General features: G+C 37.9%; 1 protein-coding gene across 7 annotated transcripts in view; it reads left to right on the top strand.

Moving 5' to 3' along the window:
* LOC105466009 (MDS1 and EVI1 complex locus) overlaps positions 1-15,382 on the top strand; it is a 591,474-nt gene that overhangs the window by 286,188 nt on the left and 289,904 nt on the right. For all 7 annotated transcript variants that reach the window (XR_003014483.2, XM_011714761.3, XM_011714750.2 and 4 more), the window contains exon 2: positions 7,973-8,310. Coding sequence is in view for 6 of the 7 variants with exons in the window: in XM_011714761.3 (XP_011713063.1) it covers positions 7,973-8,310 (338 nt within the window). In the remaining variant the exon portion in view is untranslated. The remainder of the gene's footprint in view (positions 1-7,972; positions 8,311-15,382) is intronic.

Genomic DNA, 15,382 nt, shown 5'->3' with positions numbered 1-15,382 from the left:
GGAAGAGGCGAAGCCCAGTTTTTTGTTTTTTGTTTTTTTTTTTTTGAGACGGAGTCTCGCTCTGTCGCCGGGGCTGGAGCGCAGTGGCCGGATCTCAGCTCACTGCAAGCTCCGCCTCCTGGGTTCACGCCATTCTCCTGCCTCAGTCTCCTGTGTAGCTGGGACTACAGGCGCCCGCCACCTCGCCCGGCTAGTTTTTTGTATTTTTTTTAGTAGAGACGGGGTTTCACCGTGTTCGCCAGGATGGTCTCGATCTCCTGACCTCGTGATCCGCCCGTCTCGGCCTCCCAAAGTGCTGGGATTACAGGCTTGAGCCACCGCACCCGGCCGAAGCCCAGTTTTTAATTGCTTAGGAGCTACTAGTTTAATTCCCAAATCATACTTATTTAGTGAAATGTCTGTGAAATTCCTAGAGGAGTAGAAAATCTCTTAACCAGATTTAAAAGCCACAGGACATGCAACAGTATGCCACAGTATCAGGAGAAAAATAAAAGTTTGCTCATTGATTTTGTCACTTACTTTCCATCCATATCACACTCTTTGCCATCTCCCTTGCTATCTTGCCTCCCAATACTTCCATTCTGAGTCTTTCTGACAGCTCTTAAGTGAAATAGTTTCAGGAAACACTGGGGGAAAAGTTCCATAAGGAAGACATGGAATAGCATGATACAAGGAAGTAGCAAATACTGAAAGTGCAAGGAAGCTTAGAGGGTCATTAAAAAATTTCCAGTGCCAAGCCATGTTGATAGATTATTTCCAGACATAATGGTGTCTAGAGACACGGGTTCTACAGATTCAGCCCAGTGTCCAGACACTCCATTTAAGTCTCTTTTCTTCTCACTGCCCTCTGGAGCGGGACATGCTAAAGACTATGTCCATCAGCAGTTCCCATTCTATTCAATGTCTCTGTTTCTCAGCCTGTAATTCTGCACCCTTGCTACAGTCCTCTACAGCTTGTTTAAGTCAGTTTTCTGGAAATTCATTTTCCCTACTTTTACTAGTTTCCTTTCTTCATTTCGTTGGGATCTTAAATTTCATTATCTTGGGGCCATTCCCATAGAAGATTTTGCTGGCCAGTTCATAGCCTCCTTCTTTGTTCTGTTTGTGCATCTGGCATTAGTTGAGCTCCACCCTTTTCCCCAAGCCCAGCACGTGTTTATTCACTGTGTTGCTGGTGCAGAAGAGCTGGCTCCCGAAGTCCTCTGCTTTCTCACACACATGCCTCTGTAACTGCTCTGGAATTGTCCTAACAAGGGAAGAAGAGCATGTCCGGTTTTAATTTTGTAAGGAAATTGATGTCTTCCCCCTCCCTTCCCTGCCACACTGTTAGCAGGCATCAGCTCATGGACTTGTGCTTATGTGCTCACGTCCTACCAGGAGGTCCCTAGTGGGGCTTTGAGGTTTGGCCGAGCCTGCTCTCCTCCTAGAGCAGGGCACACATCCTCTGCTCTCAGCCACGTGTAATCCTTCCTGTCTGCTTGCAAGTTGGGCACAAAGTACTGGTGCTTGGGCCCACCCTCTTCTTTAGTAGCAATTAACCTTTACTACAGAGCTTCCTTTGAAGTTTGCTCATGTTTTTATTACAAAACTGCAATGAGGAATATAATGGGGGGAAATGTCTAAATTTCTGAGTTACCTAATCTGTTCAATTCCCTAGTTGAGCTCCTCTTGGCAGTTGTTTCATGTAGTTATGATCTCAACCAGTCTGCCCGAGATCTCAAATCATGTTTCTGTCTCAGCCTATTTTTAAGATTAGAGAGCTATTACACACACACACCCCTACACACACATTGCAAATACACATGGATGTGTGTATTATATGCATATATGTGTACAGTTGAGTATAAATAATTAACTTCTTACTTCATAACTACAGAAATCAGTCTTACTTTATAGTCAAACTATGTATATATGCTCTTAATAAATATTAAACTTTTTAGTTGCTAAATATTTTCTATCAATGAACTAATGTGAAGAGTAGAGAGAAAAATTATTCATGTTACTATCACGAATGATAATGCTGAGTGATAAGTATTATGATGGGCATTAATGGTGAAACTCAGGATTTTGAATGGCATCTGCCCAGATTTTGCAGTTAAACTAGACAGAAAGGCCAAAAGAAACAAATGGTGAGTTATATAAAACCCACAAAAAGAGAAGGCATTTAGGCCAGGCTTGCAAATAAGAACCAAAGAATTACGAGTGAAAATGGCATTTTTTTTTTTTCTAGGTTGCCTTTCACAGGCGCTCAAATAAATGAAATAATTTTTTTTTCTGCTTTTCACTCAGCAGTAAATCACTCATTGGTAATCCAAGGTTGGTAGAAAAGCAACTATGAAACTCAAAGAAAATTCAAGAGAATCTTTTTTTCCCTTCTGTAGCTAAGGACTTTCTAAGAAAAATGTAAAAATCACAGAAGAAATATAGACTTAGTTCCATAAAAGTTAAAAAAAATTGAAATACCAAATGGCAAATTGTCTACTGGGAAAATTTAAAATACGATATCCAAGGGCTAATTTATTTATCATTAATAAGACAGACATAAAAGCCTAATTAAAAGTGGGAAAAAACAATGAACAATTTGCAAATAAAGAAATTTGAATGACAAATAAGAATATTTAGTTTCTGTAATCAACTGAGATGTGAATTAAGCAGTAATAGATAATTTTCTGCATTAAAAACAAGACATAATAATAATTGACAGTATAATTTGTAGGAGTGTAAATTGCGATACACTTTCTGAAAAGCGATCTGTCAATACCCACTAAGTTTTCTTATAGGAATCTAACCTAAGGAAATTGAAATGGATGAAAATAAAAATTTATGTTAAGGAAGGCTCATTTTCATATTTATGATATCAGAAAATTAGAAGCAACATAAATAAAATCCATGGAAATAGTTCAGCTATTGTGGATTCACATAATGGAATATTACACAGCAATTAAATGTAGTTTTAGAAAATAGTGAAATATACAAAAGCAAGTGATTATAATAAACTATAATGAAGTGAAAAAGTCAAAAACCAAACTATTCACATATTGTGGCTACAATTTTGACAAAACAAACAAACTTTAAAACATATCTTTAAGGATCAAAAAACAAGTTGCCTAAGAGTTAAAGGGAGGACTGGGTTTGGACACCCAGCTAGTCTCAGCTGACTTTGGATCTATTGAATATCAGGACCTACATCTGCAAAATGGAAGATTATTCTTATCATCATTTTCTCACTGGATTGTTTTGAGCATTAAAATGAGAAAATGTAGATACATCTATGAAAGTTACTAGTATTGGTATTATTTCTGCAATTTCTTCTCTTTGAAGATTCTGATATGTTTTCAAAATGGAATACTTTTCAAGTGGAAACTTATGGTAGTTAATCAAAGACACATATAAATAAATATAATATAATCAAAATGTGGCCTTTCCCTTGGTCTCTGAGGAAATTAGAACACTTAAAATTTGAATCGAAAAGGTTGATTTCCAAGAGCAATTTCCCAAATCATTTGTCTCAAATCCAACAATATGCTTGTCTTTCTTTCCTCACTCAGTTAATGGCATGCCTAAAGGATGCATGAAGCAAATTACAGTAGCAGACAGCTCAGCTCCAAGAAGTTACAAGGGTTATTTATCTTTATGGGACCACTGATATATATGGCACTTCTTACCTGATACTTACCTATTGTAAGTGTGCCCAATCTGTCATTGTGATATCTGAGAAATGCTTTAATTAACTATAGTTATAGCTGAGGGAAAGGATCTACCAATTTTTTCCCAATAACAGAGATTTAATGGGGATATGATAATTGAAGTAATTTATCATTTAGATGAAATGTTTTAGCAGCTTTTTGGTTAGCTCTTGAGTAACATATATGGAGGCATTAGTTTATTTTGGTTTATACAAATATTCAATGTGGTATGATAAACTGCATTTGCTGTTGAAAATTTCATAATGCTAGATTACATTGAAATATTTTTGCTTGTTTTAATACATAAAACTCAGCAGCTTAATATTTTCACTTTTGTCATCACAGCCTTTTTAATATTTAATTTGGATGATACTAGATTAAAAGTGGCTTGAAAACAAATTGCCTGCGCTTGCATGGCTATTTAGTGCTTGCATATGGATGAATAGGTCCATGAGTTCTTGTGGATTTGCTTGACCTATATAAGTTGTTCTTTAGGTTTAATTGTACATTTTTGTCATTGTAAGCAGAATTGCATTCAGGCTTTAAGTTCAAATTCTTCTGTGCAGCTGCCTGGGCACACGTGAATATTTTGTCTCCACAGGAACAGAAATCTAAATGCACTCACTTAGATTATGCATTGGGAGAGTTTGTGGGTAATTCAGAGGTCACTGTATAAGCTATGCCATTGGGAGGGCACAGATGGGCTTGTCGTCTCTATGCCTTTTTTTTTTTTTGACACAGGGTCTCACTGTGTTGCCCAGGCTGGAGTGTAATAGTGTGATCTCAGCTCATTGCATCCTCTGCCTCCTGGGCTCAAGCAATTCTTGTGCCTCAGCCTCCAGAGTGCTGGGACTACAGGCATGCACCACCATGCCCGGCTAATTTTTTGTACTTTTGGTAGAGATGGGATTTCGTCGTGTTGCCCAGACTGGTTTCGAACTCTTGAACTCAGGCAATCCGCCTGCCTCCCAAAAGTGCTAGGTCTCCCAAAGTGCTAGGATTACAGGCGTAAGCCACCACACCTGGCCTCTATCATTTTTTAAAGATCACTTTCATGAAACTGAAAGTATGACTGATTTGACTCTTTGAGGAAGTAGGGGAAATTTTACTGACCTTTAATAGATAATTACTGGCGGAATACTGTTCTATTTATTTTGGTGCCTTTTGGTTTCCTCCTGCTTACATGGACACATTTACAGAGTACACAATGTTTTACAACTTATATTTCTCAAGAAAAACACAATTCTAACAATGGGGGAGAAATCTCTTTCAGAATAACTTGGCATTTGCAGTAGTAAGTGTTACAGTTCTGAAGAGATGTTTTTCTAGGTTTTTACATGTGCTAAGACCATTAGTGAGCTTTCAAATATGAGGTTGAAGTGCAAAACCTCCCTGAAGGATAAAATTAGATGGACTTTTCGAGTATGTTTGGACCTTAAAGTATACTTCTCTGATAATATTTCTTTGCAGAATTATTAAAATTGTTTCCTTTGATGTTGGGTTTGGAGAAAAGTTGGTGATTCATCACATTCTATTTCTATAGGTTTAAAGGTCCTTTGTAGGATCAAAAGTTTCCTATACTTGGTAAAAAAGTATTGACTTGGATTCATAGTTTAATAAAATGATATGTTAGATTAATTATATATTTAACAAGTATTCATTAAACACCTATATGCGGATCACTTGGACAATTCCGAAAAGGTGAGAGTCCTAACATCTCCCATCACAGACCTATTTCCTAGTTGGGAACTAAACAGTCATACACATTAAACCCTAAGCAGCAATGCATGGTACTTGATTGCCAAACTGAGGGATGAAATTATGTAATAATTCAAGGAAGGGAATACTAGTGTTAAATGAGATGGTGATAGGACCAGCTAGAACTTGACCCAGGAGGATGGCCAGAAGTTTGTTGGGCAGTGGAGCAGAGAGAGGAGTGGCAGGCAGGAAGAAGAAATACTCACTGAGCTCAGAAGAGAGTAATAAGCTTATTCTAGCTTGGGGGTTCCCTTTGAGGACCACTGAGAATCAGATGGAAAGGAAGAATGGTTTCAAAATGACAGAGATTTTAGTCCAAGCCTAAGAGGTTTATACTTTACCTGCAGACACTGGAGATTATTGAAGGCTGTCAAACAGGAAAATAGGTCTGCCAGGAAGGTAAACTCAGCAGTGTTAAATAGGCTCAGTGTTGATGGATAGTGGAAAGAAGCTGGAGGTTGAGACCCATTTAAAGGACTGTGAAAATATTTAGGTGTGAAAATGTGGATTTGAAAAAATTGGATGAAGGTTAGAATCTTGCAAGAACATACAGCATTTAGTGACTGAACAGTTTGGAAGATAAAGGAGAGAAAATGGCTATGTTATTTTAAAGCCTCAAACATGGATAATTAAGGAAAAGATAGTATTCATAGTAGAAAGAGGAAAGTGAACAAGAGAATCAATTTGAGGGCAGATGATAAGGTACAAGATTTTGGACATGCTGAACTTGAATGATAATGAGCTTGTATGTTGAGCACCTATGTCCCATAGGTATAAGATTGGGTTCTGGAATTCAGTTGTATGCTTGGTTTAAATGGCATTATCTTAGTGTTTGAACCAAGAACCAAGCACCTCATTAAACAATACTTTTGCATGTACTATCACTTTACCCTTCACAAAACTTTAAGAGACAGGAGTCATTACTTGATGGGCAATTGCTAATGAGTGTTATAGTTTGTTACAATAATGAATCTGAATAATGAAGGTCTTCTATCTTCTAGCCCGATAAACTCTCTTAGAAGACTTTAATTTATAGAACTGCAGGATTGGTAGTGTCTTAAAGGTCACCTAGTATAATCACCAACTTGATGCTGAAATGTCTCCACATTATCCTTAACTCATGGTTATGCAGGCTATAGTAGAACCCTGATCATGCAGCTGGAGGCAACCCATTTTACCTTTTTTTTCTTTTTTTTGAGAGGGGCTTTCACTGTCTTGCCAGGCTGGTGTGCAGTGAAACAATCATAGCTCACTGCAGCCTTCTCTAGCTCAAGCAATCCTCCCACCTCAGCCTCCCAAGTAGCTGGGACTACAGGTGCATACCACCACATCCAGCTAATTTTTCAAAGTATTAACTTTTGACTAGCTCAACTGAAGTCTGTTTCTTTGTAATTTTCACCCATTTTTCTTAGTTCTTTCCTTGAAGTTCTATGAATCAAATAAATCAGGTATGACTTTTGATTTGTAATCCTAGCAGACAAGAAACATGTGTTCATTTGCTTTGAGACAACTGAAATCCCCATTGACTGGTTTCATAACCATCCCCATACAAGTTTCATAGAGGTCTTAAGGTCTCACATGGTCCACTCGTTTACTTCAAGTATGATGCTGTGCTGCTTTGGGAGTCCTCAGGGCCTCGGTGCTCAGTGCCCTGTACCCTAACTCCTAGCTACCTAACCCTGCTGTCTGCTTGAAGGGCTTGCCACCTCCTCAGATGCTGCTCTGTGAAGATGAGCAGTACCCCATATAAAGCATTTCTGATCTCCCTCATTTCTCAGTCTGGAGGAAATTCTGTCTTTTTGGTTCATCTCAAGGGACCCTTCCTCTCTCTTTCCCTGCTGGAAAATTTACCTAATTTCTTTAACGATTTTAGCTTTTACAAATATCCAGAGGCATCACCGGCTTCAAGTAACTTTAACTTTCTGCTCTGCATAAGTTACTGAGGCAAGGAAGTACCAAGGGATTGGTGACATGTTCAAAATTGGAAAGGAAATACAGAGAAAGAAAAAACACAAATTAATATTCCAATAAATAATCCTGCCACACACATTTAAACCTTGTTGCACATGGCAGCCTTTGGAATCTTTGATGACTCTCCTACATTTATTCCAAATAACATTGCATGACAAAACTTTCTAATATATCTTAGAATCCTGTCAGCTCCCAATTTGGGATTGTTTGAGGGTTGTAGTTACACACATGTTTACTTCTTGTCTGTACTTTAGTCAGACCATTAATGAAGTTGCTGATTGTTTCCCAGATGGATAATGAATTGAACTAGCCCATGCAAGTATTGACAATTGAGGATTAGCTCATTTGATTTATGGATTCACCACAGATAAACCACAGAGGCCATAATCTCTAGCCTCTCCCTGGCCTGTGAATAATAAAGATTTTAATGAAGGCACGTCGCAACAATGGTCTTTCCTATTTAGCCTTCAAAGAACAACATAGTAAGGTGTCTACCCCTGTGGAATTTTGTCTCTTCAATATTAGAAGGAATTCATGAAGTTTTTATCTATTCACAGATAATGAGTGTGTATATGGCACCTACCCTGAAATACCCTTGGAAGAAATGCCAGATGCAGATGGAGTAGCCAGTACTCCCTCCCTCAATATTCAAGAGCCATGCTCTCCTGCCACATCCAGTGAAGCATTCACTCCAAAGGAGGGTTCTCCTTACAAAGCCCCCATCTACATCCCTGATGATATTCCCATTCCTGCTGAGTTTGAACTTCGAGAGTCAAATATGCCTGGAGCAGGACTAGGAATATGGACCAAAAGGAAGATCGAAGTAGGTGAAAAGTTTGGGCCTTATGTGGGAGAGCAGAGGTCAAACCTGAAAGACCCCAGTTATGGATGGGAGGTAAGACTGTATTTTGAGTTAACACATTTATATATTGCAGCTGTGTAAAGAAGAGATTGTTTAAGCAGCCACAAAATAAGCAAATTATATTTGTTACAATATGTTTTCAGTAGGTTTTTAAGAATAAACTTTCTGGCCAGGTGCGGTGGCTCACGCCTGTAATCCCAGCGCTTTTAGAAGCCGAGGCGGGTGGATCACGAGGTCAGGAGATCGAGACCATCCTAACGAACACAGTGAAACCCCGTCTCTACTAAAAAAATACAAAAAATTAGCCGGACGTGGTGGCGGGTGCCTGTAGTCCCAGCTACTTGGGAGCCTGAGGCAGGAGAATGGTGTGAACCTGGGAGGCGGAGCTTGCAATGAGCCGAGATTGCGCCACCGCACTCCAGCCTGGGAGACAGAGCAAGACTCCGTCTCAATAAATAAATAAATAAATAAATAAATAAATAAATAAAAAGCTTCCTTTACAATCTCACTTCTTAATAGAAACAATGTATTGATTAAAGGTATAGCATGATAGGAGGCAACCCAACCTAATATATTGTCAAAGAATAGTATTGATTTGAAAAAATACTAAAGGAAGAAGATACGATTTTATAGTTAATGTTTGGAAACATTGGCTATGCTCATATGTAGCATGTGGCATTAGCAAACAAGCGTAATCATATGGCATGTTTATTGCATTTTATCTTTTTTGGGGTGGGGAGTTGGAGGATTGGAGGAAAACATTTGTTTTCTCTATTTTGTGGCTATAAGTTAATCTGGTTTTATTTTCATTTTGTGGTATGTTCTTCTAATACATTTTGCCTCTCTTTTGATAACCCTGCTTTAATTATACATGCTTTCAGAATGCCAGCACTGTACTCATCACTGAATTATGTTATGGTTCTTTATATTCAAATGATTTAATGAGTAATTCGTGCATCAAAACAGCACACAAAATGGTTATGAAAATTAGTCCCTTGTTTCAGCCATATTTTCCATAAAATCCATTTGGCAACATCTAAGAATTAGAAGTTATAGTCTGATTTAAGATTCTAAATTAAATTTATTTCAATAAAGGTAACTATGTTATTCTTCTGAGTGTAAGTTTTATACAGATTCAGTAGATATATATACTTTCCATTTATTTCTGTAGTTGGAAAACTTTTGTGCTTGACTCATAACATCATAATTTCTGGAAAATCTTGTCTCTATCTGAAAAACTTGTAGACAGTTTCTGCAGGGGTAAGATATTTTTTAGAGATGTGATTGACCTTTGGTTTCATGGCATTTCAGTAGACAGAAATCAGATAAACTAGATTTATTTTGGTATGTTTCCTTAATATTTATGATCATTAATAGAATATCTGGTTAGCTTTTAAATAGAAATGAATATTCAGTGCCTTCAGGACTTAATTTCAACTTTTTGTCCTCTTGCTTTATATGTATCCTCTTGTGAAATCTGTTCAAAATGCCATAATAAAAGCAATTCTTGTTCAAATTCTGAAATGCCAGGATCTGGCTTTCACATGATTCAAGTGAGAAATCCTTCTTTAGTTTCGTTCTTAACTGTAGCCCCAGTAAAGCTGAGGTTTAGCTGCATTGCCTTTAGACACGTGTACTGATAAGAGAGTTTTTAAAAATCACTGTAGCATTAACTGATATGTGAGTTGAATACGTTTTAAACCAAATGCGTACAAACTTTACGTCATTATTGTTCACCTTAAAATAATGGCTATAAACATTCTTATAATAAGTAACTCATTAAACTTTTATTACAAAATCTCCAGAGTTAAGCAACAAGTGCAATACTCATCAAGATTATCCAGAAGGCTTGGAATAAACCACAGCTTAATAATGAAATCATTTTTCAATTACAGGTTTGGTAAATGCAGGACTGTGCCTTTTTAAACATAATGCCTATGGATTGGTGGATGAACCTGGGGAAAATTCTGCATTTGGAGGAAATTCAAAAATAATTATTTTTTCTCCTTGGAGTGAAATGTCTTCAACATATACACTGGCAAATATTTATCTTGAGAAATGTAAAATCATTCTTTTCATTATGTCAAAACTGAGTTTTTTTATTGCTTGGAATTCAAGACACCTTTATAAAATAGTTCCTGACTTTTTGGCCAAAGATCACATATTCCCTTTCTCCTCTTTCTCCTTCAAGAATTCAGTTGATGGCTAATTCAGTAGTTTTTCCCATCATTTTAACAATTACTCTTCCTTTTGAGAATGTGGCTTGTCTGCTCTTTAGGTATTATGAAAAAAACCAAAGAAATGACTGTTCGTAATTTTGGCAAACTTGTTTTCCACAGAGGAGCAGTTGAGTTCTTGATTCTTGATTCTTCTTAGGTTTTTTTTTTTTTTCTTTTAATCTTACCTAGTTAATACAAAACCCAATCATGATTAGCAAGGGCACTTTCTCAAAGGCATCTCACCCAACCCCTGCAGGATGACTTTTAATTGTCTGCATGTCATCTTTTTCTCAACTCTAGCTGGTTTTCCTCTTATTTAGTTAGAGATAATTGTGATTAACTGGTGTGACCTCTCCTTTTCATATGCCTTTATTTTTGAAAAAAATGATGAAGGAGAAAAGAAACCTCTTAGGCATCCTCACAAATTAATACAAACAGAGAAAATCCATGTTCAGCAAACAATTGTTGAGGGACTACTGTGCATCAGATTCTGCATTAAATGTTCCCCCAATGGAAACTCAGCCTATCATAACTGAACAAATCATTGCTGTCTCTAGTAGGACCCTTGCTCTTTTCTTTCTGCATAGCTCCCCTTCTTATACATTTCCTGTTTTAATAAATTCCATTGCCATCTGTCTAGTTGTTCAGTCCAAAAAAATGTGTCATTTTGACACATTTCTCTCCTACATCGACCATGTCTAATTTATGGTTTCTGTATTGTATTAAGTCCCCGAACTTTATACTCTTTCTTTCTTTCCTTCCTTCCTTCCTTCCTTCCTTCCTTCCTTCCTTCCTTCCTTCCTTCCTTCCTTCCTTCCTTCCTTCCTTCCTTCCTCCTTCCTTCCTTCCTTCCTTCCTTCCTTCCTTCCTTCCTTCCTTCCTTCCTTCCTTTCTTTTTCTTTCTTTCTTTCTTTCTTTCTTTCTTTCTTTCTTTCTTTCTTTCTTTCTTTCTTTCTTTCTTTTCTTTCTTTCTTTCTCTTTCTTTTTCTTTCTCTCTTTCTTTTTCTTTCTCTCTTTCTCTTTTTCTTTCTCTCTTTCTCTTTCTCTCTCTTTCTTTCTTTCTCTCCTTCTTTCTTTCTTTCTCTTTCTTTTTCTTTCTCTCTTTCTTTTTCTTTCTCTCTTTCTCTTTCTTTTTCTTTCTCTCTTTCTCTTTCTCTCTCTTTCTTTCTTTCTCTCCTTCCTTCCTTCCTTCCTTCCTGCCTTCCTTCCTTCCTGCCTGCCTTCTTTCCTTCCTTCCTTCTTTCCTTCCTTCCCTCCTTCTCTCTTTTTCTCTGTCTTTCTCTCTTTCTCTCTCTATAAATTACTTTGAGCAGTATGGCCAATTTCATGATATTGATTCTTCCTATTCATAAGCATGGCATATTTTTCCATTTGCTTGTGTCCTCTCTTATTTTCTTAAGCAGTGGTTTGTAGTTCTCCTTGAAGAGGTCCTTCACATCCCTTGCAAGTAGTATTTCTAGATATTTTATTCTTTTTGTAGCAATTGTGAACGGGAGTTCACTCACGATTTGGCTCTCTGTTTTTCTATTATTGTTGTATAGGAATGTTTGTAATTTTTGCACATTGATGTTGTATCCTGAGACTTTGATGAAGTTGCTTTTCACCTTGAGGAGTTTTTGGGCTGAGACGATGGAATTTTCTAAATATATAATCATGTTATCTGCAAACAGAGACCATTCAACTTCCTCTCTTCCTATTTGTATACTCTTTCTTTCTCTTGCCTGATTGCCCTGGCCAGAACTCCAATACTATGTTGAATAGGAGTGGTGAGAGAGGGCATCCTTGTCTTGTGCCAGTTTTCAAGGGAATGCTTCCGGCTTTTGTCCATTCAGTATGATATTGGCTGTGGGTTTGTCATAAATAGCTCTTATTATTTTGAGATACGTTCCATCAATACTTAGTTTATTGAGAGTTTTTATCATGAAGGGGTGTTGAATTTTATTGAAGGCCTTTTCTGCATCTATTGAGATAATCCTGTGGTTTTTGTCATTGGTTCTGCTTATGTGATGGATTATGTTTATTGATTTGCATATGTTGATCCAGCCTTGCATCCCAGGGATGAAGCCGACTTGATCATAGTGGATAAACTTTTTGATATGCTGCTGGATTCGGTTTGCCAGTATTTCATTGAGGATTTTCGCATTGACGTTCATCAAGGATAATGGCCTGAAATTTTCTTTTTTAGTTGTGTCTCTGCCAGGTTTTGGTATGAGGATGATGCTGGCCTTATAAAAAGAGTTAGGGAGGAGTCCATCTTTTTCCATTGTTTGGAATAATTTCATAAGTATTGGTACCAGCTCCTCTTTGTATCTCTGGTAGAATTCAGCTGTGAATCTGTCTGGTCCTAGGCTTTTTTTGGTTGATAGACTATTAATTACTGCCTCAATTTCAGAACTTGTTATTGGTGGATTCAGGGATTTGACTTCTTCCTGGTTTAGTCTTTGGAGGGTGTATGTGTCCAGGAATTTATTCATTTCTTGTAGATTTTCTAGTTTATTCCAGTGGAGGTGTTTATAGTATCTCTGATGGTAGTTTGTATTTCTGTGGGATTAGTGTGATATGCCCTTTATCATTTTTTATTGTGTCTACTTGATTCTCCTCTCTTTTCTTCTTTATTATTCTGGCTAGTGATCTATCTATTTTGTCAATTAAAAAAAAAAAACAGCTCCTGGATTCATTGGTTTTTTTCCGAAGGATTTTTCATGTTTCTATCTCCTTTAGTTCTGCTCTGATCTTAGATTATTTCTTGTCTTCTGCTAGCTTTTGAATTAGTTTGCTCTTGCTTCTCTAGTTCTTTTAATTGTGATGTTAAGGTGTCGATTTTAGATCTTTCCCACTTTCTCCTGTGGGCATTTAGTGTTACAAATTTCCCTCTAAACCCTGCTTTAGCTGTATACCCACTGTTCTTTCTACCTGGGAAACTGTTTTCCTCCCCATCCTTAGCAAGTTTGTATGCATTCCTCAAGTTTGCTTCTTCCATGATATCATCTATGATCTTTCTTTCATCCTCTTCTTTTCTTTAGAGACAGGGTCTCCCTTTGTCTACGTCACACAGGCTGGAGTAGTTTGGTGGTGTGATCAAAGCTCATTGCTGGGCTAAAGCCATTTTTCGGCCTCAGACTCCCAAGTAGCTAGGACTACCGATGTGTACCACCATGACTCACTACTTAAAAAAAAAAAAAACATCGTTTGTAGAGATGGGGCCTCACTATGTTGCCCAGGATGGTCTCAAACTCCTTCCTCAAGTGATCCTCCTACCTTGGCCTCCCCAAAGTGCTGGGATTAAAAGTGTGAGCCACCATGCCCAGCCCCACTTTCTTTCTAATCACAATTAATTACTACCTAAATTTTGTCCCACCAAGAAAGGTGGATCCACTTACTAAAGATGAGGGTTTTCTTATGTTTTCTTCTAAAGATGGCCATTATGAGACAACATGGGAACTGCAAGCAGAGCGGTAGAAAGCAGGCTTCTGGGGTGAACTTCTTGGGCTAAAAACACTAAAACATTATGTAGTATCCAGATTATTTACCTAGCTTCCCTAACAAAGCAAGAGTTCTTAAGAGCTTGCACAGGTATATTCTCCTAGTGCAATGTCTTGATTGTGTTCCATATATATATTTTTAATCCCTCTGGCACTGTTCTGAAAATAGTACCATTGAATGAAATAAGCAGGCTGTATTAGTCAGCTTGGGCTACCATAACAAAATACCATAAACTGGGTGGCTTAAACAATAGAAATTTATATTCACACAATTCTGGAGGCTAGAAGTTCAAGATCAAAATTCCACCTGCTTTGGTTTCTGGTGAGGGCTCTCCTCTATGCTTGCAGACAGCTGTCTTCTCATTGCACCCTCATATAGCCTTCCTTTGGTGTGCATAAGCAGAAAGAGGGTTGGGGCAGTGGAGAGAGAGAGAGAAAATAAGCTCTCTGCTATCTCTCCTTATTAATATAAGGACACTAATCCTATTGGATTGGAGACTCACTCTTGTGACCTTATTTAACCTTAATTACATCTTTTTTTTTCTTTTTTTTTTTTTTTGAGATGGAGTCTCGCTCTGTCGCCCAGGCTGGAGTGCAGTGGCCTGATCGTGGCTCACTGCAAGCTCCGCCTCCCGGGTTCACGCCATTCTCCTGCCTCAGCCTCCGGAGTAGCTGGGACTACAAGTGCCTGTCACCACGCCCGGCTAATTTTTTGCATTTTTAGTAGAGATGGAGTTTCACTGTGTTAGCCAGGATGGTCTCGATCTCCTGACCTCATGATCCACCCGCCTTGGCCTCCCAAAGTTCTGGGATTACAGGTGTGAGCCACCACGCCCGGCCAATTACATCTTAATGGCCCTATTTCCAAATATAGTCCTAATGGGGGTTAGGGCTTCAACATATGAATTTTAGGAGGACACACGCATTCAGTCTATAACACAGACATTCAACAAATAATTGTTCAGTAGATAAATGAGTGAATAAATGGATAAATGAAAGAGTGGATGGATCAATATAGGATTATGTGACTCTGAAAGTGGAGGCAAGGAATGAGAGCTGAGGTGGTCCATGGAAAAATCTAGAATCTGGAATTTAGACATGTGTAATCTAGTCTTGCTAGTGTCACTAACTGTGTGATTCTAGGGAAACTACTCCGATTGATTGGTCTCTGCTTTTTATTTGGTCAATGAGTCAATAATAACTGCCTCATGATACCCCATTTCCATGATGTGATAGAGGCATGATGCATAGCATGCCTCTATCAAAATAGCTCATGAATATATATGCCTACTATGTACCTACAAAAATTAAAAATAAAAACTTAAGGAAAAACTGCCCCATGTCATTAGCTGTTATATAATCAGAATTGAGTCGAGAAATGTGGAAGTCTCTTCAAAGAAAATT

This window comes from Macaca nemestrina, chromosome 2 (assembly GCF_043159975.1).
Source record: "Macaca nemestrina isolate mMacNem1 chromosome 2, mMacNem.hap1, whole genome shotgun sequence".
Classification (NCBI taxonomy): domain Eukaryota; kingdom Metazoa; phylum Chordata; class Mammalia; order Primates; family Cercopithecidae; genus Macaca; species Macaca nemestrina.
Note: the sequence above shows the minus strand (reverse complement) of the source record. Positions and strands in the feature narration are given on the sequence as shown.